The sequence below is a fragment of the Eriocheir sinensis genome, chromosome 69, assembly GCF_024679095.1.
Source record: "Eriocheir sinensis breed Jianghai 21 chromosome 69, ASM2467909v1, whole genome shotgun sequence".
NCBI classification, from domain to species: domain Eukaryota; kingdom Metazoa; phylum Arthropoda; class Malacostraca; order Decapoda; family Varunidae; genus Eriocheir; species Eriocheir sinensis.
In genome coordinates, this window is record NC_066577.1 from 4,952,528 (window position 1) to 4,977,773 (window position 25,246).

Sequence of the window (25,246 nt, forward strand, 5' to 3'; positions counted from 1 at the left end):
CCCGTTCCTGTTGCGAGTATAGTATCCACCGTTCCTGTTTTCCTCTTTGCAGCACCATCCCTTTTAACCATCTTTCTGGGGGACATTGTTAAAGCACAAAAAACTCACACTGTAGTGTTGAAAACACACTGCAGTGCTGAAAACACACTGCAGTGCTGAAATCATGACATGAGCCCACAGATGCTATTTCTACGAGTTTACAGCGTGGACGGAAAGTAAATAGAGCCGTCATCTTGCGGTCGAGAATTACCGTAGACCAAGCAAGAATTAACCCGAAATCTTGCAAAATTCTTGCGTTTCTTGTTCTGGCGTGTCAGATTTTGAAGAATTCCCCCCAATTCTTGGCAAGAATCAGCTAGGGATCCTGCGCAAGCCGCGGCGGGGCTAGGTACGGCCACTGTCTTGCTGGCTGCACCTCCATAGACCTATGGCAATGACCATTTCCTGAGCTTCCTGTGGGTAACCCAGCCAGGTGGGGGTGGAGAGAGAGAGGGAGGGTGGGGAGTTGGAGAAAGAGGGCGGGCGGTGATCTGTGGAGGTGTGGCAGCAGCGCGGAATCCCGGCGCTCCACCCCATCGTCCATTTCTCACTGCGCTGAGTATAGTACCGGTTGGATTCCCAATACCGGCGCTTATAGCGACACGCTCGCCCGCCATGCTTGGCTGTGGAGTGTTGGGCCGCCTTCCCGACATTTTGTCCTGCTTTGTTGTTTCCATCTTCCCTTCCGCTTCCATTATTTTATTAACTTCTATTAGACAATTCTTTATGTCCGACTTTTTTAAAGGTTTGCTAATATATACTGTTATTGTTATTATATATAGACTATGAGTCCATCCAGAATAACTATATATGCTATTTTTTTTCGAAAAAATAAATATTCACATCATTCAGGGGAGAGAGAGAGAGAGAGAGAGAGAGAGAGAGAGAGAGAGAGAGAGAGAGAGAGAGAGAGAGAGAGAGAGAGAGAGAGAGAGAGAGATCATTAATCCACCATACACAATAAAGTGTAAACGAAATAACAGTTTAAATCCCTTGGCGAGGTCCCACGTCCCCATCACCTTTTAACAATCCATTTACTACATACCAATTACATTTTTGCTACGTTATTGCTACCTTTAGCGTGCATATTGCCACGACCTTCCTGGTACCTACCATTAGCTTTCTAGAACGGTTCTTGCAACAGCTCCTTGCAGTACCAGTAACCTGTGTGTCATAACTCTTATTTTCCTTTGCTGCTTCAGTCACATAACTATACTCTTTACCTCACTTTTTATGCACATAATTAACAGTGAAAATCAATGGTAGTGCACATGCAAATTAGCTGAGCCTTAAAATCTAAGGTGGTCTCAACCAGCAAATGACCAGAGATAGAACAAGATGTGGTGAACTAATATTTTATTGATGCTTTTCTCCCTCATGACGCAGTCTGTCACACACTGTTAAGTTCTCGTTTTTAACACTGATACGCAGTACAGTCATGTCTAGTCCTCAAGCCAAGCGGAAACGACAGCCGTATATGCAGAAATACACAAAAACATGGGAGTGACCGTTGTTTGAAAGTTGGCTGACAAGAAGCGGCAATTAAGGGCCCTATATATGTATTTCCACTGTAATTGTGTGATTCTGACGGAAAGGCGGGCAAACCAGAAATAGGAAAGCATGCTGCTGGGGCAAAACATAAGAAGATAGTTGAAAGTGCAAAACATATAGTTAGTGTACTTGACATGCCTTTTGTTAGTGGAGAAAAGCATACTGAAAAACAAGTGAAAGAAGCAGAAGTACGGTTGGCTGCAGTAGTGAGCGAGCTAAATCTTCCATTTTTATCTGCGGATAAACTTGCTCCCGCCAATAAAGTGATATTTCCAGACCCAGATGTAGCACAGAAACTGCACGAAGTGCGGTGAAACAATGTGCAGCCATCGTGAAGAATGTCCTCCGTCGAAAGGAGTGTGATGAATTAGCCTACATTGCGAGAAATAAATACACACACACATATTGCAAGAACTAAATACACTCACACATATTGCAAGAAATAAATACACTCACACATATTGCAAGAAATAAATACAGACACACACACATTGCAAGAAATAAATACAGACACACACACATATTGCAAGAAATAAATATGCACACACACACATATTGCAAGAAATAAATAGACACACACACACATATTGCAAGAAATAAATAGACACACACACACATATTGCAAGAAATAAATAGACACACACACACACACACACACACACACACACACACACACACACACCAAAACACATGCACATTGCAAGAAATAACTATACACACACATATTGCAAGAAATAAATACACACACATATTGCAAGAAATATCTATACACACACACATGTTGCAAGAAATAACTACACACACATATTGCAAGAAATAACTACACACACACATATTGCAAGAAATAAATACACACACATATTGCAAGAAATAACTACACACACACATATTGCAAGAAATAACTACACACACATATTGCAAGAAATAACTACACACACACATATTGCAAGAAATAAATACACACACATATTGCAGGAAATAAATACACACACATATTGCAAGAAATAACTACACACACACATATTGCAAGAAATAAATACACACACACACACATTGCAAGAAATAAATACACACACACACACACATATTGCAAGAAATAAATACACACACATATTGCAGGAAATAAATACACACACATATTGCAGGAAATAACTACACACACATATTGCAAGAAATAACTACACACACACATATTGCAAGAAATAAATACACACACACACACATTGCAAGAAATAAATACACACACACACATTGCAAGAAATAAATACAGACACACACATATTGCAAGAAATAAATACACACACACACACACACACATTGCAAGAAATAAATACATACACACACATTGCAAGAAATAAATACACCTACATGCAGTACATTGCAAGACTCCGGGACCGTCCCTGGCCCGGGACGGGTCTTCCTGGCGCGAGAGGAAGGAAGGAAGGTAAACACGGCTTGGCTTCCCAGGACCCAAGAACTCGCCTCAGAACCACTCGGTGAGCGTTTGTAGCCTTACTTTTTGCGGCTACTTGCACGGCAGTTAGTCTATTGCAGTGTTTATCTGAGAGTGCATTAATTGGCGGATGACCATGCCAGCATTTTCTGTGCTGTGGCCGCCGCATCAGCAGAACAGAACATTGTCATTGCCAGAACATGAACGTGCAATTTGTGTTTATTTCCATTTCATTTTTAGAGGTCCCGCAGAGGGCCACTCTCGGGTGGCATGATAGGCGGGGGATTCAAGGGGCCAGGACAGGGTTAGGATGAGGAAAGGAATTGGGACATGGTAAAGGGCCAGGCCTAGGGAGATAATGACTGATGATCCTGTTCCTAAATGTGTCAAGAGTGGGACTATTAACTACATGAGATGGGAGATTATTCCACTCCTGGATGCTGCGGGGAAAGAATGAATATTTGAATATACTTGTGTTAGTCTGGTTTATGTGAGAGTGCATTGGCGGATGACCATGCCAGCATTTTCTGTGCTGTGGCCGCCACATCAGTCATTGTGACCTCACACTCTCATTCAGAAGAAATTTTTGGGCTGTTTAGATGGGGACGAGGAGGGGCGGTGAAGGCAGGTACGGGGAGAGTGAGGTAGCTATGGACGATGAATTAGTAAAAAATCGAAAAGATTAGAAAAACAGATTCCAGCTCTGGCATTCAGGTGACATCGGCTGTGACTGTACGATAAAGCGGTAGAAAATTCTTTTATACGGTCCAAAGGTGTGGCCAGTGTCACCTAACTTGCAACTGGACACAAGGGAGCCCGAGGTACAACTGACTTGTTAGCTACACTCCCATGGGTGGGTTGGGGAGACCAGCGGAACAGTGGATCAGGAGATTGAAACAAAGATGGCGTCCCATAAACAGCTCCTTCACAGTATTCCTCAGCTGTCCTTACAGGCAACCCTTAAGTGGAAACAGCAATCATGGCTGCATTAATGCAAATGGTGTTTGATGCACCTTAGAAAAAGTTCAGACTAGGCCAAAGACTGGCACAGAAACCTTCCATCACCCAGGCAATGATGCCAAGTCTGCAGTTCACTCCCTAAAAGATTGTCCATGCCAGGTTATGTGACAGCAACTATAGTATGTGTTTGTGTTGGGAGTTATGAGGATGGGAGGAGGCAGCCCACAGAATATGACAACATTTATCCCACTGACAGGAGGGCCTGAGGAGGCCACTCCTGCAGTAGGCTCTTAAGCAGATATATATATGTTACTGGAACAAGGCACTGCATTAACACCTCATCTCTTACATACCAGGAAGTGGTGTCGGCCATGCTGAGAGGAGCACTGTGCTAGAAGACAGCACACACTTTGTGCCTCGACGGCCGCCACTTGTGCTGGCGCTGGTGCTGAAGTGAGGGTTTGAAGCGGGAAGCACAGTTCTAGGAAATAGCAAACAACCCTTTGTTTCCTGACTGCCACCACTGGTGCTGAGGTGAGGGTCTGAGGCGGGAAGCACAGTTCCAGGAAATAGCAAACAACCCTTTGTTTCCTGACTGCCACCACTGGTGCTGAGGTGAGGGTCTGAGGCCAGTGCTGTGCTCAACACTCACTGTGTCCTCACTGCCACTGACTTCAGGACTTCTTCCTGCATCCCGTGCCTCACCTACTGGCTTGGTCCCTGAGTGTGGGGTCAGGGGAACCTTGCTGCCTGCCACAACTCCCCTGATGTTCCTGCAAGACCTGCCAACTCCTCACATCAAGATCAGTGGAGGCTGCAAGACCTGGGTGGCTGGGACCAGCAGGAGCAGACTGCCACTGGTGTGAGGATCAGGGTGGTCAGAAGAACCACCTCCACCACTGTTGGCATCTCCAGCCATAAAGGAAAGAAACTTGGAGTGTGAGATATTAGACTGAAAGCACGATCACACGACACAGCCTTGCACACACTGGTGAAGGAAAGCCTGAATGCCAAGGGTGTGGGAGAAGACTCCCTGGGAAGGATGACCTCAACAAGTACACCCTCACACTCTGGTGGAAGACTTCATGAACGCCATGACGGTGGTAGAAAATTAAGTAAGAATAGTACCCTTAACACACACACCCTTACACACACTGGTGAAAGAAACCAAGAAAGTGAAGTTAGTGGAAAAGGATCCAGTGTGAAGAGTTCCTTCAACCAACGCACTGTTAGATACAATGGTGAAAGAAATCATCAATGTGGAGTTTGTGGAAAACGGTTTGGTCTGAAGAGTGTCTTCAACAGACACACTCTCACACACACTGGTGAAAAAAATCATGAATGTGAAATTTGTGGGAAGCGATTTACTCAGAAGAGTACCCTCAAGAGACACACACTCACACACATTGGTGAAAAAAATTGTCAAAAGAATCATGAATGTGAAATTTGTGGGAAACGATTTACTCAGAAGAGTACCCTCAAGAGACACACACTCACACACATTGGTGAAAAAAATTGTCAAAAGAATCATGAATGTGAAATTTGTGGGAAACGATTTACTGAAAAGTGGAACCTCAACAACCACACCCTCACACACACTGGTGAAAAAAAACATGAATGTGAATTTTGTGGGAAACGATTTGCTCAGAAGTGTTACCTCAACAACCACACCCTCACACACACTGGTGAAAAAAATCATCAATGTGAACTTTGTGGGAAACGATTTATTATGAAGAGTAACCTCAACACCCACACCCTCATACACACTGGTGAAAAAAATCATCAATGTGAATTTTGTGGGAAACGATTTATTGAGAAGAGTCACCTCAACAACCACACCCTCACACACACTGGCGAAAGACCTCATGAATGCTTAGAGTGCGGCAAAAGGTTCACTACCAAGACTCATTTGAACATACATACCTTCAGACACTCTGGCCTGAGAAAGTTCAAGTGTGATGTTTGTGGGAAACATTTCAAGGTTAAGGGGGATATTGCCCAACACATGAAGATCCACTTCCCCTGAGGTGTTGTGTTGTGCTGCAGTGCTGCTGTATTTGGGAGTGTAGGTGGAGGAGGTGTTAAGTAAGCATATTTATTTGGCCTATGTGATGTACACAGATACAGTAGATACATGTATGGATGTGAATAATGGCACGGTCTGTTGAGCCGTAGCTCCCTGACAGACAGATTTCTTTTTACATAATACATTGTTGCATGTGGTTGATTAGGCAATGTTGTGTATAAAGGAACAAATTATTTTATGGATTACCAAATAAGAATAATGCACAAGATTACATTATAATGAAAAATTCATGCCTTGAGTTTTGAGGAGCTAATTCATTTCCTTTTACCTTCACCTTAAATTGGTCTAGATTACCGTTATTTACTAGATTTTTAATTTCCATGTATAAGGAATTCCACAGGCTAGGACCAAAACATAAGATGCTGTGTTTGAAAAGTAGTTCAAATGTGAAGACACACCTGGTTACCTTGTTACTTCTGGTCTAGTGAGCAGATTCAACGAGTTGAGTTCCATGGTAGTTTTTTAATATTTTAGAAATTAAAGATGTTGGTTTATGAATATAGATTCAATTGAGTCAAATTTACCTTTAATTCCCCCTTGAACACCAGGACACGTATACTGCTTTCTGGTATGATTCTGATGGCGTGTCTGCTGCATCTTGGCTGAGTTCTTTTGGAATGATGTAATTTTTTCCTGCGTATTGTGCGAGAGCTTTCAGAGTTCAGGTCGTATATGATAACTTACTTGACTCATTATAATTATGTTGGAATTTGAATTGCTTATACTTGGAAAGCAAGCCCTGTGGTTCGTCATCTTAAGAAAGAGTATAATATTTTTACCCTTTATTATTATCATTATATGATTTAGAAATAATGAATGTATTTCCTCCACTGAGCCACATTGTCGTTCACCAGATAAATCAAGGAGTCTAGGGAAGGAGAGGCAATGGTGCCCGCAAGACTGAGGACTAGGACTAGTTATTCTCATCGCACCCAGATGGCAGCACCATGTCTGAAAGGGTGAGGAGGTTAAGCTTGATCAACAAGTTTAACCTTTTATACAATATATGTTGCGTGTTGAGTATATGTATTTTATAGTGATCACGCACCCAAATGATTTCTCTTGGTGTTAAAAAGTCTCCCATACCTATTTAACACCATTATTTAACACTATTATTTAACACCAAGGAAAATAGTCAGAATGAAGATATGAAAATATTTTCAATAACATTCAATAACAATTCCGCCTCCGGGTGGCTCGCTGCCGTTTGTCATCAAAGTCACCCCACCGCCATGCTCTTATATTCGACATAATTCTTGCAGGTTTGTTGCAGAAAAAACTACTGCCTGGAGTTCTGCAACATTTTATTCCCTTGAGACGGCAGGCGGTAAGGAAATGCAGTGAGTGAGTTTTGTGCGGGAAGAATAGACGAGGAGCGAGAGAATTAAGGCAGGCTGGCGGAGGTTACTGTACGTTTTGAATCAACGCCGCCCCGGTCTCTCCACTACATGACTGTCTATTAGTTTGGCTGGTGACTGCTGGAAACAAGGTCCTTATGGTCTTTTATATCACTACTAGTGTTGGGAGTTATAATTTTTTCTCCCGAGATTATTAATATTGACGTAGTGAGACAATACAGTCAAGCCTCGGTTTATGAGTTTAAATTCGTCCCGGAATTTTGCTCACACACCAAAACACTCGTAAGTCAAAACGAATTTCCCCATTGAAAATAATATAAATCCCATTAATGCATCCCATATCAAAAAATATTTATAAAAATTATTTTACATGCTATTTTTTACAGAATTAAATTAATTTTACTAACAAATAGTAGTGATTAATACAGGTAACTCGATTTACGCGAGTATTGTGTCCTTGAAGAGGTCGCGTAAATCAAAAACAATGTAAATCAAACAAGAGGTAGTTTTCTATCGAAAAATAAATATTCACTTCATTCAGTGGAGAGAGAGAGAGAGAGAGAGAGAGAGAGAGAGAGAGAGAGAGAGAGAGAGAGAGAGAGAGAGAGAGAGAGAGAGTATCCATATCACCGAGATATCCACTCAGGCACTCAGCCTCACTCGTGTGAGGAAGAAGTGAGGGACACCATGAGCGACTGGTTAGTATTGGTACCGGTACCGAGCAGTCTGGTACCGGTACCGAGCAGTCTGGTACCGGTACCGAGCAGTCTGTTAATGGTACCGAGCAGTCTGGTACCGGTACCGTACCGTATAGCTGGTACCGTTAGTACCGGTACCTGCCCACCCCTATTGTTGAATAGCTGGGGAGCGTGGGCAAGGCAAGTATAGAGAAAGTATCGTCATACAGGCGGGAGGAAATCACTCGTTGGCAACTTCTATAGCCTTCACGCTTAGCCCCGCCCCATCCTCGTTGTCTGCCCAAACCGACGACTTCACACACCTCACTCCCACCCTGTTTCCTGACCCCAACATTCATTTTTACGAAAAACTGAGACCACCATCATCTTCCTGAGAAAATTCTGCATCACACGAGCATAAAATTGTAACCATAATGTAAAATTACACATACGAAAATCAGAGTTAAATGAAGTAGGGAATACATATTTTCTTGCACTTATTTCCCTTCAACTCCTTAGTACTCAGCTGGTTTTCGTCGCATCACTTTTTTAAGCACAGATCCTAAATCTGCATGCTTTTCTGCTTCTGATGGTGTAGGGTACGTCCCGAGGTAAAAATATACATAGGGTCAAAATCGCCTCCGAACATTGTCCCGTCCTGGGCGACCCGCAATGGGTGTGTCATGGACCAGCTTAAGCGTCACGGGGATGTATTTGTCTAGGATGACCAGTTGTTCTATAGGTACTGGTTTGGTTGGCCATGACCTACAGAGGAGGTTGTCCTCTGATAGGAAAAATTGTGAAAAGGGAACTGGCAATTCAGGAAGGTTTGTTTCATCTCCCGACTCTAGGGCGTAAATTAACCTCTTCCACACTAGGTGGTCTCGCTGAGCAGTGTGTAGAAAAAAATTTCTTAACAAGATCCCACTATGTATGATCATGGTAACTAGACTGCTAGTTAGATTTTCGTAAATCGCGAGGTCGCGATCATTGGTAGGTGACCGAGCAATGTTATAGTAATTGTAGTATATCAAGTGTATTATCATTATTATTATTATTATTATTACTACTACTTAATATCACCACGAATTAGGCATAAGATTGTCAATGGAAAAAACCCACGAGAGATAGATCACGCCACCTTATAGGAATGTCGTCCGTCAGTGTTTACCGTCTCAGTTTGTATACAAAGCATTTCATCAAGCTTGGAGGTCACCGTGACATACGTGACCAATTGTAACTTCATTTTCCAATCTGTAACTTGTCACTCCTTCACGAGACTCAGACTGACACACACCTGCAGTCTCTCTCGCTCGGACGCTCCTGTACATATAGGCCTTAAGGAAGCAGAGTCTTAATCAACGCCTTTGAACGCCCCCCTGTACACCGTTACAATATAATCAACAGTGAAAATCAATTGTTATCAGTTTTTATGCGTTATTTTTAAGGTGGCGAGTGTTATGGTGTTAGAGCGCGCGAACTGCTCTCTCACGTCAGGTCCGGTGTACCGTTGCCTGCTTTCACAAGTTGATTGTAGTAGGTGAGATAACACAATAGCCTTTTAGTTGGCCGAGCGGTAGCAGTTATAACTTCACTTTAGTTCTCTCTCTCACAGGGCAATCCCAGTACAAAATATAAGTTTAACTATATTAATAGTTGTACATAAAGTTTACAGTTTCCGTGAACGAGTCGCACGCACACCAGAGCCAGCCACACCAACGTGCCCGGGGCCGGCGAGCAACACTCGCCCGCCCGCTGCCCGCTGTCTTCTCTCCCGTCTTCGCGTTGTTCGCTCGTTTTATTTGCTTGTTAGTTCGTCCGGAAGGGTGTGGGTTCCGGTTGATGAAAGTCATCATTTGCTGATCCTAGTGTCAGTTCATCACAGCTTCCCACGGCCATCAGCTCTGACGTGTTCCATAACATCCTAAGCAAAGGCTCTGAGCCTGTGCTTAGACACACAGTCACACACTCACATGTACATTATAATATACACATTACATCGCTCTGTTCCCTGAAATTCGCGACCTCGCGGCTCACCCCACCTTTACAAATTGCTGTACCTATCCATGTTACAGTCGCCCAAAGTGTACTAGCTAAGCGTGGTCTCGTTACAGTAGCTTTAAAGATTATCACATAAGTCAGAGCCCGCCTAACAATACAACATAGGGAAATGCCAATGATAATAATCATGCATAGGGAAATGCCAATGATAATAATCATGGAAGTAACAAGAAATGGGTAATGTACATACAGGTTGAGGTAAACAGGGCCGAGTCGTGGAAGTTGGGTACTATTCCGAGAATACAAAATAATAGCTCGAAAAATTATTTACATGATACATCCTAGAAAAATTGAATTGAATTGACTGTCATTAGGATACATGGTAACGGAGGTATTTGGAATAGTAAAACGAAAAAGGAACAATCCTTGAAGATCTGCTACACACTGGACCTTCGAGTCACACCTGGACACAAAACTGTCGCAGAGAAAAACTCATCCATTGCGTGACAATTGCCAGTGTCGTTACCCTCGGCACGCCTTTGAGACGGGTGCGCTTACAACAATAGATCAGGTTGTGTGAAAAGAGGTAATGTTATCTGTAGAGTCCCCTAATAGTTACAATGTGATAAGGACAAATCTGGAAAAACCTTAGAAGCATCGGCAGTCAGCACCACTAACTCCTAATACTCAGTTTGTCAGGTCTACAGCACTATAAAAGAACATCCTGTCACCAAGTTGTGAAATCACTGTTGTAACAAATCTCACCGAAATATTTAACTCCAGTATAATTGATTTAAGTAATTCCAGCATTAATGAACATCAAATTTAAAAGAAATTTCCACCTATCCCTCGATCGTAACGAACGTGGATGACTGACATCGGTGACGCCAAAAGTAATTTCCGTAACGGGTAACAGTGGTGTGTCAAGCAAAGGGTAAGTAAAGGCGGACACACTATGCGATGCGGCCTGTCCGGCGGCCGAAAAGTGGGCGGGCTAGAGGCCTTAAGGGGGGATCCTCGATTCAGAAAAACTTTTTTATTATTGCCATTAGAAACTTCCCGTTTTCTAGTATTGAAGAGCATGAAAAGAAATGGGTTTGCCATAAGTTTCATAGATATCTGATTAATTTTTTTTTTTTATAAATATTTGTTAAATTTTTTGGGGGTTTTTAAGTTTTAATATCTCTCTTCTAAATACTTGCAGAACATTTTACTTGGCATTTTCTGAAAGTATGAAAGTATTTTCAAACGCATGTACTTTATAGAAGATCAACAAAAAACTTCATTTTATAAGATTAAATTGTTCTTTTATGTCCCACTAACTGAGAACTGAAAAGAAAATAAGAATTGATGTAAGTGGTGATGAGATATTTCCGATCAGATATCAGTAACTCACTAAAAAACAACATTGAGAAAATCGCGTTTAAAGATTTTACATGTAAATTTCACATAGAAATATTAATCCTACAGTTTTTTTGCACATAACATTTTTTCCAGAATTTTATAAGGAACATAAAGCAGTCATTGTTTTGTTTGGAAACGAAAAAAATATATGGTAAATGTTGATGTCTTTGGTGGTCACTCTACGGTTCCTTAAAATTTTCCTCCACCATATCCCTCCACTTTTTCATCCTTGCTTATCTTAGATCTTTTCCTCCTTGGAAGGGATATTTCCATTGACTTTTGGAGTCTTTTCTTTTCTAGTTTGACCTCGGTTCCAGATTCTGATATCCCTCCAAAGATTTCATGGAGCAAGGAACTTTCAATGTATCCTTTGTTATGTTCCAAGACGGTCATGTGGAAAGCAAACATAGTTGTTTGAGCACCATGAAACTTGGTTTTCAAGCATCTTTTCCACAGTTTGCTATGGAAGGATTCATTTTTGTTTTGCGTTCTCCCTTTTAAACATCGTGAGAGAAGAGTAGGTTGTGTCAAGTCTATATATACACCAAGCACAAGTTTCAGTTCACTCTCTGAAAGGTCAAGTTTTATTTTCATATTTTTATGAGAGGGTGGTGGTCTCTTCTCAGCCAAGGCTTTCTTATAAAAACACCAAGAATCCACCCCTTCTGGACATCTGCTATGTTTTGGAATTTCATCTGTGCTTGTCAGATGGAAAACTGCGCGCCACTCACGCCGAGTCAGTCCCGCATGGCAGCAGCAGCCTCTCGCTCCACCCAAACTGTCATACTGCAGTATGTAATAAAAAACATACTTCAATGGTCTAAATAACGTATAAACAATAAATATATGACCACTCATATGGCAACAGTACGCACTCAGCTGCCTCGTGGGGGTGGGATTTAACAGCGCTGAGACCTTTAAAATTTAAAGTTCTCGTACGGCTGGCGCGGCACTGAACTCTCCGAGCCCGGGACTACTTGAAACCATGAAAACCTAACAATGACAAATTTGAGCCCAAACCATGATTTGAATCGAGGATACCCCCTTAAGGCAGTGTGTACGGGTGTAATTTGTGCGGCGCGGCCTCACATCATGGCCGGATGGCCTTCTGTTTAAGTTTGAAATTCCGTCCGGCGCGGCCGGCCGCCTCAGTGTGTATGACCTTGTGGCGCGGCCTCGAGGCGGGAAGCGACGCTGACAGCCGTGGTGTACACATTATCTACGCTCCACGATGTCTGATATCTAGATAAATAAAGACTTTTGGGTCTGTTTTATTGATCTGTACAAGGGCCATCCATGTTTGTGGAGTGCCGCCCGGCACTCCATGAGGCCGCCTCATAGTGTGTATGCTTCATCCGGCCGACGAGGCTCCGCCCACTTTCATCCGCCGGACATGCCGCATCGCATAGCCATAGTGTGTGTCCGCCTTAAGACTTGTCTGCTTACTTCCAAAGCTTACATATATCCACATTCTGGTTACAATAAAAGTTAGGGACAGCATCTGCTCGAGTTTAGTTAAGTGTGTCATTGCAGAGAAAAAGCCCGTTTTAAGCAGAAGCATACGATTGAGGTTCAAAGTTAAATTGTACCTATCCCTATGTTAGTCTACACCTTCTGTTATTACGGCTCCAATTAAATTAAGAAGACTGAATGCCTTGCATCAACTCATCAATAAAAGAAAATAGTGGGTTAGAGTGAAAAGTATTACGCAAGCACTCTCCTCTCGCATGAAAAAGATTCAGGCAAAAGCTCAGGAACCAAATATAAATTAGAAAATGTGAGGACGCAGGTTATAGTAGTGTCGTGGAAAGATACACAAAGCAGCGTCAGGCTGCACCTCAAGCCGGCGCTAGTCTTTGGAGACGCGGATTAGCCGATCTTTAAATTCTAAGGTGGGCTCAACCAGCAAGTGACCAGAGATAGAACAAGATGTGAACTAATTTTTTATTGATGCTTTTCTCCCTCATGACGCAGTCTGTCACACACTGTTAAGTTCTCGTTTTTAACACTGATACGCAGTACAGTCATGTCTAGTCCTCAAGCCAAGCGGAAAAGACAGCCGTATATGCAGAAATACACAAAAACATGGGAGTGACCGTTGTTTGAAAGTTGGCTGACAAGAAGCGGCAATTAAGGGCCCTATATATATATTTCCACTGTAATTGTGTGATTCTGACGGAAAGGCGGGCAAACCAGAAATAGGAAAGCGTGCTGCTGGGGCAAAACATAAGATAGTTGAAAGTGCAAAACAGTGTACTTGATATGCCTTTTGTTAGTGGAGAAAAGCATGCTGAAAAACAAGTGAAAGAAGCAGAAGTACGGTTGGCTGCAGTAGTGAGCGAGCTAAATCTTCCATTGCGGATAAACTTGCTCCCGCTATTAAAGTGATATGTCCAGACCCAGATGTAGCACAGAAACTGCAGGAGTGCGGTAAAACAATGTGCAGCCATCGTGAAGAATGTCCTCGGTCGAAAGGAGTGTGAGGAGTTATTAGTACATCTTAGAGTAAATTTGTCTCTCTCTGATAATGGATGAGTGGGCTGCATAAGACAACTTTTAATTGTTGTACGATTTGCCACTCAGAAAAGCATTAATAGCGGTGTATATGGTGATGAATGGTCTAGAGAAATTCGATAGAGAGGACCTTTTGATAAGAGAAACTTAAGGAACTGGAAAACTGTTGAGAAAAAGAATTTGTGGAAGAGACATCAAAAACAGCTTTCGGCAGATCGAGAAGTGTGTGTACGTGTGGGGGCTGGAGAGGGAAGTGGTAGAGGCTAACTCGATAAGCGCATTTAAGGCCAAATTAGACGGAAGTACTTGGAAAGGCGGGACAGCTTGAGCATAGCTGAGCCGTTCCTGTAGATCACAACTAGATAAACTAGTGTAAAGTTTTTTTTTCAAGCCAACGCTACATTCCTTCTGACGGCCACTAAAGTGATTGTTATGTGGTAGCGGGGTGGTCGTCTGGCTATTTCCGAGCGGTTGTCAATGATGTTGAGACAAGCCTCAGGACAAGTGAACACTCGTTCTGGGTTGTGATTGTTATCTCTAATGCGGTAAGGATGGAAGGTGGGTGGATTCCCGTGTGAACCACTGAGACAATGTTTAGTTAAGGGGGAAGTGGTGATAACGTGCGTGTGTGGATGTTCAGTAACGCCCAAATGGCAGGTTGACAGGCTTGAAATTATAGCACTTACAGTAACTTAATAACTCTCCTTGTGTATGAATATAGTTACAGCCCCTGGGCTGTTAGCGGAGTGACAGTTTTAAACGAATACATACATAACTGAATATTATTGAACCTAACTATCAGGGAGATTGGGGAACATTTGAATGTGGGGAACATTTGAATGCTTATCTGTGTTGACGACCCTTGAAGTGCTGACTGGTGCAGGATGGAGGAGGGCACTGGGGCGATTGAGGCGCCGGCGGGGTGTAGACTGCCAGGGCCGGTAACTGTAGCAGCGTTGTTGACGAGGCGTGGTTGAAGAACCCGTGAAGGTGGTTATGACGGCAAGGCTGGTTAAGGCGTTGTTGAAGACGCTGCTCCTGCCGTCCTTTGTTTCGCCTCGCCTTGCTGTGCTGTGCCTTGCCTTGCCCTGCCCTTCGCCGTGGTGTTCACAGGGCTGTGATAGACGGTCACGCCAACCTCTCAACGTGCGTCCTCACCGCTCGTCGGCCTCGCTCTCTGCCATTCACTCTCTGGGTTTCTGTCTCTTCCCTGGCAGCCCTCCTTGCTTCCTGTTGCTCGTCTCCTCACTGCCCGTGCTTCTCCCTGGCCTCGCCTTCTCACCTAGTCTTCTTGCTAAGCTCCTCCCCCTTCTTCACGTGACTTGTTCTTATTTGCGCACTCAACTTCCCCCGTGACCTCGGCATTACAACTAGATAATCTATCGCTAGCTAACTAATAATCATTCTAGGGTTCGAGACTGGAGATGAGGATTTCAGACAAGTCTTTCATCCATTCACACCCTCATTCACGCCAATAATCTCTACTTATCACACACACTCGTTCACCCGTCCACACATCCGCTCACTTGCTCGTTTGTTGTGTAATATATAATCATTCACTCACTTGCATTCCATACTCGTTCACTCATTACACATTTGGACCATTACAATGAGGAAATGATGGTGAAGATGATTAACGAAAACAATGGTGATGATATGATGGTGATGATGGTGATGATTGTGATGATATGAGAAGAGTGCACATTTGGACCGTTACACTAGGTAAATACACATGCACCTTGCAACACACACACACACACACACACACACACACACACACACACACACACACACCAAAACACATGCACATTGCAAAAAATAACTACACAGTACACACACACATATTGCAAGAAATAAATACACACACACATATTGCAAGAAATAAATACACACACACATATTGCAAGAAATAAATACACACACACATATTGCAAGAAATAAATACATACACACACACACATATTGCAAGCAATAAATACACACACACACATATTGCAAGAAATAAATACACACACACATATTGCAAGAAATAAATACACACACACATATTGCAAGAAATAAATACACACACTCACATATTGCAAGAAATAAATACACACACACACATTGCAAGAAATAAATACACACCCACATATTACAAGAAATAAATACACACACACATATTGCAAAAAATAAATACACACACACACACACATATTGCAAGAAATAAATACACACATACACACACACACATTGCAAGAAATAAATACACACACTCACATATTGCAAGAAATAAATACACACACACACACACACATATTCCAAGAAATAAATACACACACTCACATATTGCAAGAAATAAATACACACACTCACATATTGCAAGAAATAAATACACACACACACACACACACACACACACATTGCAAGAAATAAATACACACACACATATTGCAAGAAATAAATACACACACACACACATATTGCAAGAAATACACACACACACACACATATTGCAAGAAATAAATTCACACACACATATTGCAATAAATAAATACACACACACATATTGCAAGAAATACACACACACACACATTGCAAGAAATAAATTCACACACACATATTGCAAGAAATAAATACACACACACATATTGCAAGCAATAAATACACACACATATTGCAAGAAATAAATACACACACACACACACACATTGCAAGAAATAAATACACACACACATATTGCAAGAAATAAATACACACACACATATTGCAAGAAATAAATAGACACACACACACATTGCAAGAAATAAATACACACACACACACACACACATTGCAAGAAATAAATACAGACACACACACATTGCAAGAAATAAATACACACACACATATTGCAAGAAATAAATACACCTACATGCAGTACATTGCAAGACTCCGGGACCGTCCCTGGCCCGGGACGGGTCTTCCTGGCGCGAGAGGAAGGAAGGAAGGTAAACACGGCTTGGCTTCCCAGGACCCAAGAACTCGCCTCAGAACCACTCGGTGAGCGTTTGTAGCCTTACTTTTTGCGGCTACTTGCACGGCAGTTAGTCTATTGCAGTGTTTATCTGAGAGTGCATTAATTGGCGGATGACCATGCCAGCATTTTCTGTGCTGTGGCCGTCGCATCAGACATCGTGACAGAACAGAGTATTGTCATTGCCTGAACATGAACGTGCAATTTGTGTTGCTAGATTTCTTGCTTTCCTTGCGTTTTGACCAGCTCGGCTGCGGGTGTTTGCTCCCGTGACTCCCGCACCGGGCGAGATTCTTCACGCCAGAAGTACACCCGTCTCTGTAAAGGACACTTGAGCATCATGAAGGACTTTGTGCACCTAAAACACTACTGTATTATTTGCTGTCGCACATCACTCGTCCATGAGATATCGTCCGGGGATTATTGAAGAGTGGCGAGCCTACTAATTTTGAGACGCTGATTGCTTATTTTTGGACAAAATAAGATTCTTTATATATTATGGTGATAGTATTTTTTCCAGGGTAATTGTGGAGAACCTCTCTGCGCCTCCAAAATACAATGTTAAACGTCCATATTATAGTTAAGGGACTAAATACATGTCTCTTAACCATAATATGAAGGCACAAGTTCTTAAAAGTAAAGAAAAAAGGCCGAATCCCCTTCCCCCAACGATCTTGGGAGACCCGCGGGAAATTGTTTTTTTTGGGTGGGGGAGCATATTTAAACTATTCCAACCGAACTTTACATAACCTGACAACTAATGGGAAGGCTTTACCCCCCTTGACCTCCCTGCTAACATATGGGGGCTGTGCCCTCCCTGGATTCCAACTAGAATATGTTTTTGTGTTGGGAGTTATGAGGATGGGCAGCCCACAGAATATGACAACATTTATCCCACTGACAGCAGGGCCTGAGGAGGCCACTCCTGCAGTAGGCTGTTAAGCATATATATATATAGATATATATATATATATATATATATATATATATATATATATATATATATATATATATATATATATATATATATATTGCTGGAACAAGGCACTGCATTAACACCTCATCTCTTACATACCAGGAAGTGGTGTCGGCCATGCTGGGAGGAGCACTGTGCTTGAAGACAACACACACTTTGTGCCTTGACGGCCGCCACTTGCGCTGGCGCTGGTGCTGAAGTGAGGGTCTGAGGCGGGAAGCACAGTTCCAGGAAATAGGAAACAACCCTTTGTTTCCTGACTGTCACCACTGGTGCTGAAGTGAGGGTCTGAGGTGGGAAGCACAGTTCCAGGAAATAAGAAACAACCCTTTGTTTCCTGACTGCCACCACTGGTGCTGAGGTGAGGGTCTGAGGCGGGAAGCACAGTTCCAGGAAATAGCAAACAACCCTTTGTTTCCTAACTGCCACCACTGGTGCTGAGGTGAGGGTCTGAGGCGGGAAGCACAGTTCCAGGAAATAGCAAACAACCCTTTGTTTCCTGACTGCCACCACTGGTGCTGAGATGAGAGTCTGAGGCCAGTGCTGTGCTCAACACTCACTGTGTCCTCACTGCCACTGACTTCAGGAATTCTTCCTGCATCCTGCGCCTCACCTGCTGGCTTGGTCCTTGAGTGTGGGGTCAGGGGAACCTTGCCGCCTGCCACAACTCCCCTGATGTTCCTGCAAGACCTGCCAACTCCTCACATCAAGATCAGTGTTGCAGTGGAGGCTGCAAGGCCTGGGTGGCAGGGACCAGCAGGAGCAGACTGTCACTGGTGTGAGGATCAGGGTGGTCAGAAGAACCACCTCCACCACTGTTGGCATCTCTTAAGAATGTGAGTTAGAGTGTGAGATCTGGGACAGAAAGCACGGTCACATGACACAGCCTTGCACACACTGGTGAAGGAAAGCATGAATGCCAAGGGTGTGGGAGAAGACTCCCTGGGAAGGATGACCTCAACAAGTACACCCTCACACTCAGGTGGAAGACATCATGAACGCCATGATGGTGGTAGAAAATTAAGTAAGAATAGTACCCTTAACACACACACCCTTACACACACTGGTGAAAGAAACCAAGAAAGTGAAGTTAGTGGAAAAGGATCCAGTGTGAAGAGTTCCTTCAACCAACGCACTGTTAGATACAATGGTGAAAAAAATCATGGATGTGAAATTTGTGGGAAACGATTTACTCTAAAGGGTAACCTCAACATCCACACACTCACACACACTGGTGAAAGAAATCATGGATGTGAAATTTGTGGGAAACGATTTACTCTAAAGGGTAACCTGGACAGACATATCCTAACACACTTTGGTGAAAAAAATCATGAATGTGAATTTTGTCGGAAACGATTTACTAGGAAAAGTACCCTCAACAGCCACACCCTCACACACACTGGTGAAAAAAATCATCAGTGTGAAATTTGTGGGAAACAATTTACTGAAAAGAGTAATCTCAATGACCACACCCTCGTACACACTGGTGAAAAAAATCATGAATGTGAAATTTGTGGGAAACAATTTACTGAAAAGAGTACCCTCAACAAACACACCCTCACACACACTGGTGAAAAAAATCATGAATGTGAAATTTGTGGGAAACGATTTACTCAGAAGAGTACCCTCAACAAACACACACTCACACACACTGGCGAAAAAAATCATGAATGTGAAATTTGTGGGAAACGATTTACTAGGAAAAGTATCCTCAACAACCACACTCTCACACACACTGGTGAGAAAAATCATCAATGTGAAATTTGTGGGAAACAATTTACTGAAAAGAGTACCCTCAATGACCACACCCTCACACACACTGGTGAAAAAAATCATGAATGTGAAATTTGTGGGAAACGATTTAGTAAGAAGAATAGCCTCAACAAACACACCCTCACACACACTGGTGAAAAAAATCATGAATGTGAAATTTGTGGGAAACGATTTACTCAGAAGAGTCACCTCAAGAGACACTCTCTCACACACTGGTGAAAAAATCATGAATGTGAAATTTGTGGAAACGATTTACTGAAAAGAGTACCCTCAATGACCACTCTCTCACACACACTGGTGAAAAAAATCATGAATGTGAAATTTGTGGGAAACGATTTACTCACAAGAGTCACCTCAAAAGACACACCCTCGCACACACTGGTGAAAAAAATCATCAATGTGAAATTTGTGGGAAACGATTTACTGAAAAGAGTAACCTCAATGACCACACCCTCATACACACTGGTGAAAAAAATCATCAAAAAAATCATCGATGTGAAATTTGTGGGAAACGATTTACTCAGAAGAGTCACCTCAACAGCCACACCCTCACACACACTGGTGAAAAAAATCATGAATGTGAATTTTGTGGGAAAAAATTTACTCATAAGTGTAACCTCAAATTACACGTCCTTGTACACACTGCCGAAAGACCTCATGAATGCTTTGAGTGTGGCAAAAGGTTCATTACCAAGACTAATTTGAACAAACATACCTTCAGACACTCCGGCCTGAGAAAGTTCAAGTGTGATGTTTGTGGGAAACATTTCAAGGTTAAGGGGGATATTGCCCAACACATGAGGATCCACTTCCCCTGAAGTGTTGTGTTGTGCTGCAGTGCTGCTGTATTTTGGTTTATGAATATAGATTCAGTTGAGTCAAATTTACCTTTAATTTCCCCATTGAACATGAGGACGCGTATTGGGAAGAGCGGTGATGATTTGGACAGTGGGGTGGTCTGGCCATAGCACTTATTGTAAAGCGTATGGGAGTGAGTGCCACGAGATTTTGTGTGAATGTGTAAAACTTTGTTGCCTTGGCCCTCAAAGGGACAACCACTCCCTCAGACCTGTTCTGTTCGATGCAAGTCTGAGTTTATGTTTTTTTGCATCTTGTATGTAATATTTTCAGGGTGTATCATAAGCTCTCTGCAAAAACATGGCAATTAGCAAAATGTAAATTATTTCGGTGATGCAGCGATGCACAGCGAAGGTACTTCCGTATAACACAATCACCCAGCTCTCGTGCTGGAAAAGGAGTGTGACCACACATTTGTTTTTTATAGTCGTGATGATTCGGACAGTTGATTTTTTCATGATTTATATTAAATTTATATCAATTTAAACATTATAGGTGTTGGAACAGTTATAAAAAGGTTAATTTGGTTGATTTATATTCAGATATTATGCTTGTGAGAAAAGAAGGAAGACCTAATACCAAATTTTTTGAGATATTTCTTGTAGTTTTCCTTTTATTTTTTCCCCTATAAATATTGAAAGGATACTTTTGTCCTTATACAAATGTTTTGTAGTAGATATAATCTTGTTTATTAGCCAATCAAACTTAAGCTATATTAATATTATGGCGAGTACTATGAGTGTCCGTACCATCCCACCCCCCTGGCCGAACCATCACCATAGGTGGGGATGGTTTGGACGACTTAAAAACTTGTGTTTCATCACTTACACTTGAAAACTGGAAATTGCGATGAGTGTCATATTAGCAGCCTAAAGAGCCAAATGATGATGGAACATTTTGAGATCAACACAATTACACTACTAAATTTTTTTTTCTAAAAATATTTTTTTAAAAAGTGGGCGAATCATCACCACTCTCCCCTACTGCTTCCTTGTCGTGCTCGTCTGACATCTGAGGACGCGTATACTGCGTCATGGCTGAGGTCTTCTGGAATAATGTAATCATTTTCCTGGATCAAGGAAATTAGACTGAAAGAAGATTGAAATATATTTTCATCTTTACAACTCCGCCTCCTTGTGGCTCGCCGCCGCTGCCGCTGCATCGGTCACCAAAGCTGCCCCGACGCCATGCTCGTCTGTTCAACATAATTCTTGCAGGTTTTGTGGCACGAAAAGAAACTACTGCCTGGAGTTCTCCAACATTTTATTCCCTAAAGACGCAGACGGTAAGGAAATGCAGAATGAGTGAATACTGTGTGGGAAGAATAGACGAGGAGCGAGAGAAGGCAGGCTGGTGGAGGTTACTGTTTTGAATCAACGCTGTTCGGTCTCTCAGCTACATGACCGTCTACTCGTTTGGCTGGTGACTGCTGGAAACAAGGTTCTTTATGTTCTTGTATATCAATAGTCTTGGTAGTTATATATTTTTACTCCTGAGATTATTACTATCGTCGTAGTGAGGCAATACGTTTTCAAAACCATAGCTGGGCACGATAACAGAAAACCTTATTCCCGATACCCGATAACTGACAATGGAAAACCTTATCGGTGATAACCGATATTCGTTAACTGGTGACACATAGGCGATAACCGATTCCCGATATATTTCCACAATTCTGATACTAGCTAGCAGTAAGTCCGATAGGCGAAAACGTTACTATATTGATATTTCAAATAAAAAAACATATAGATGAATTAAAATTTCCATTATCTGTATTTTAGAAAACTTACAAAACCTGAAAACCACACGTTGACACGTACATATGGACGGTAATACTAGAAACGCCTAACTGGTGTTGTGTTATTTGGCGTCCCCACCGTCAAAAGCGTTTTTGTTTACAAACCAGTGGCGGACCTTTAAAATTTGGCGCCCGGGGCAGTATACTGACCTCTGGCGCCCCCTGCGTTAGTCCTTGGTAAAAGTAGTTATCAAATGTCAGGCTAGTGGAACACGAACGACCTCAAAGGCAGTGAGAAACGCAGAGCGAAAAAGTAGGTACGCGGTATATACTCTCTAGAAACAGCGCAGGTAAAATCACACTTTGACTGACTCAACTGCAGGCTGGAGGTTGGTGTATTGATGGCGGCGTGAGATGTGATCTTGGAAGTATTCTTCCTCCAAGGATGTGATCAAGTGAAGGCGGCTGGAGGAGTTGGCCGAGTGTTCGCGCGAGGGAAAAATGACGCTCTCAATCTACCAGGATAGGTGCCCACAGCTTTGAAGGGCGCTTCAGCTGTGGGAACCGACCATCCCCAAACTCCAATTTTTGCCCAATTCAAAATGGCGAAAAAATGTTGATTTTCGCAGAAACTGTTGGTTGAAACTCTGATTTGATGCCGCAGATCAACCCGCCGTCCAATTGTGTGCCCGGGTACGAAAATTCAAGTCAAGATAAGAGCGTATATGCAGTCAGAAAGGCCCCAGAATGCCCGAAAACAACCAAAAATGACCATTCATCGTGGAAATATCCGGTTGAAACTCTGATTTGGTGCCGTCTAAGTTTGTGCCCGGGTACAAAATTGTAAGCCGAAATATTAGCGTATGTGTCGGAATGGCGGAAAATGGCCGAAAAGAGCCGAAAATGGCCATTTTTCGCCCAAAGCGTCCCGTTGCAGCTCCAATTTGATGCCGTAGGTTGATCCGCCTTCCAATTTTGTGTGATTCTCAGGTCGAAACGAAAGTATATGGTCAGCGTCCAAAAAAAAGTGTTAATTGGTAAATTCATGATGTTACCGTTACTGTTGATGAGGTTTCAGGCCCCTCAACGTTAATTACCAGCGCAGCATTCAACATACTTTATAACGATATAATTAATGTTAGCTCCGAAAGTTGTCCTCGTTTCTCATGTTGGTAACTTTATATAGGATTTAGTCAATTTTAGTGAATAAGTGATCGAGTCTCCACCCACCTCCATATATATCTCCTGTTTTCCCTTGTCCTCCTCCTCATTTCCTTCCTTAATTCTTTTTCCTTTATTTCTGTAACTTCCCTCACTCCTATCCTTCCTTCCCTCCCTCTCTGCCCCTATAATCTTCTATGTTCTCTCTCTCTCTCTCTCTCGTTGCTTTCACCTTCAAGTTTGCTTTTTCTGCGTGTCGGGTGTTTGGAGGCTGCTGGACAGGCGGCTTATTGTACCACGCTCCTCCCGCGACCTGATTATGATAACAATAATGAATTAGGTGCAGTCTGAAGCTTCATTTATATATATAGTCAGTCAGCTGCAGTCTGTAATTAAGTCACTCAATTAGCCCGTCAGTCTGCATGGGAGTTATTCAGTCAGTCTGTAATTATGTATACAGACTGACTGACTGATGACGGGTTATAATACATAGGAATACATAGGAAGAACAGACACCAGAAGACCTATCGGTCTATGGCGAGGGTGTCTGTTTACTACCGCTACTACTAGTAATCTACGTGTGGTAGGACAGGACAGAAAAGATGAAGGCTCCTCCCCACCCACCTCTCCCTCCGGCAACGTGCCGGCAGGAAATAGTTAGAAGATGGGTGAGGTGTAGTTTCAGGGGCACAGGTGGAGGCTTGATCCTCGTTTTACCGGCGGTACTAGGCACGAACCAGTAACCTGTCACCTTACTGCACCCACCTCACTCCACCTGTCATGCGGACATTAACTGTTGCGTTACTCTATTGTTGACTTGCAATCTAGGTTGTGGGGGAGAATTATATGAATATAGGTTGAGGTCTTGCTGCAATCTGTCTGAAAACATGCGAAAAAGGGTCAGTATAATCTTATATCCCTGAAGTACTTATCCAAAGAAGACTTAAAGCTATTGATACTCTGTGCGCTAACTACTGACGGTGGGAGTCTTTTTCAGTGATCGACGACTCTGTTATTGAAAAAACTTCTGCGCACCAATGTGTTACATCGATTTCCCTTTAACTTCATACCGTTGCTGCGTATTCTTGTGTTGGTGTCTCTCTGAAATAGACTGTCTGGGTTAATGTTGTCGATTCCATTAAGGATTTTGAACACTTCAATTAAGTCCCCTCTTATCCTTCGCTTTTTTAGGGAAAACATATCTAAACGCTTTAAACGCTCGTCATATGGCAAGTTTCGGAGCGCTGGAATTTGTTTGGTTGCTCGTCGCTGTATCTTTTCTAGCAAAACTTGATCTTTGATATAGTTCGGTGACCAGAACTGAACGGCGTATTCTAGGTGTGGTCTTACAAATATTAAATATAATCTCTTCATAAGTTAGGGTGATTTATAATCAAAGTTTCTTGAGATTAATCCCAACATCATATTGGCTTTTTTACTCGCTGCAGAACATTGATCACTCATTTTAAGAGTGTTACCGATAATAACACCAAGATCTTGTTTTACTTCGCTGAGCTCATATCCTTGAATCTGATATTTAAAGTTAGGATTTTTTTCACCTATGTGCATTACTTTACATTTATCTACGTAAAAACTCATTTGCCATTTTTCGCTCCAGTCGGTAAGTCTTATTAAGTCTGATTGAATGTTCTTGCAACTTTGACTGTTCATTACCGTACCTCCTAATTTGGTGTCGTCGGCG

The 25,246-nt window shown here is 42.4% G+C and overlaps 2 protein-coding genes across 20 annotated transcripts in view; both read left to right on the plus strand.

Annotated features, from left to right (window-relative positions):
• LOC126988436 (zinc finger protein 708-like) overlaps positions 1-25,246 on the plus strand; it is a 227,702-nt gene that overhangs the window by 65,712 nt on the left and 136,744 nt on the right. For 6 of the 19 annotated variants that reach the window (XM_050846548.1, XM_050846544.1, XM_050846545.1 and 3 more), the window contains exon 4: positions 6,944-7,048. The exons of 6 other annotated variants lie outside the window; for them this stretch is intronic. The gene's annotated coding sequence lies outside the window, so the exon portion shown is untranslated. Of the gene's footprint in view, positions 1-6,081; positions 6,328-6,943; positions 7,049-16,936; positions 17,065-25,246 lie in introns of those variants that run through there. 7 more of the 19 variants (XR_007741943.1, XR_007741945.1, XR_007741942.1 and 4 more) reach the window with 5 other exon arrangements.
• On the plus strand, positions 2,959-19,994 carry LOC126988439 (zinc finger protein 239-like; the record flags this gene model as incomplete). Its single annotated transcript, XM_050846560.1, has 3 exons — positions 2,959-3,086; positions 4,360-5,076; positions 18,997-19,994. Coding segments are annotated over exons 2-3 (1,029 nt in total), but the record flags the coding sequence as incomplete, so codon positions are not given.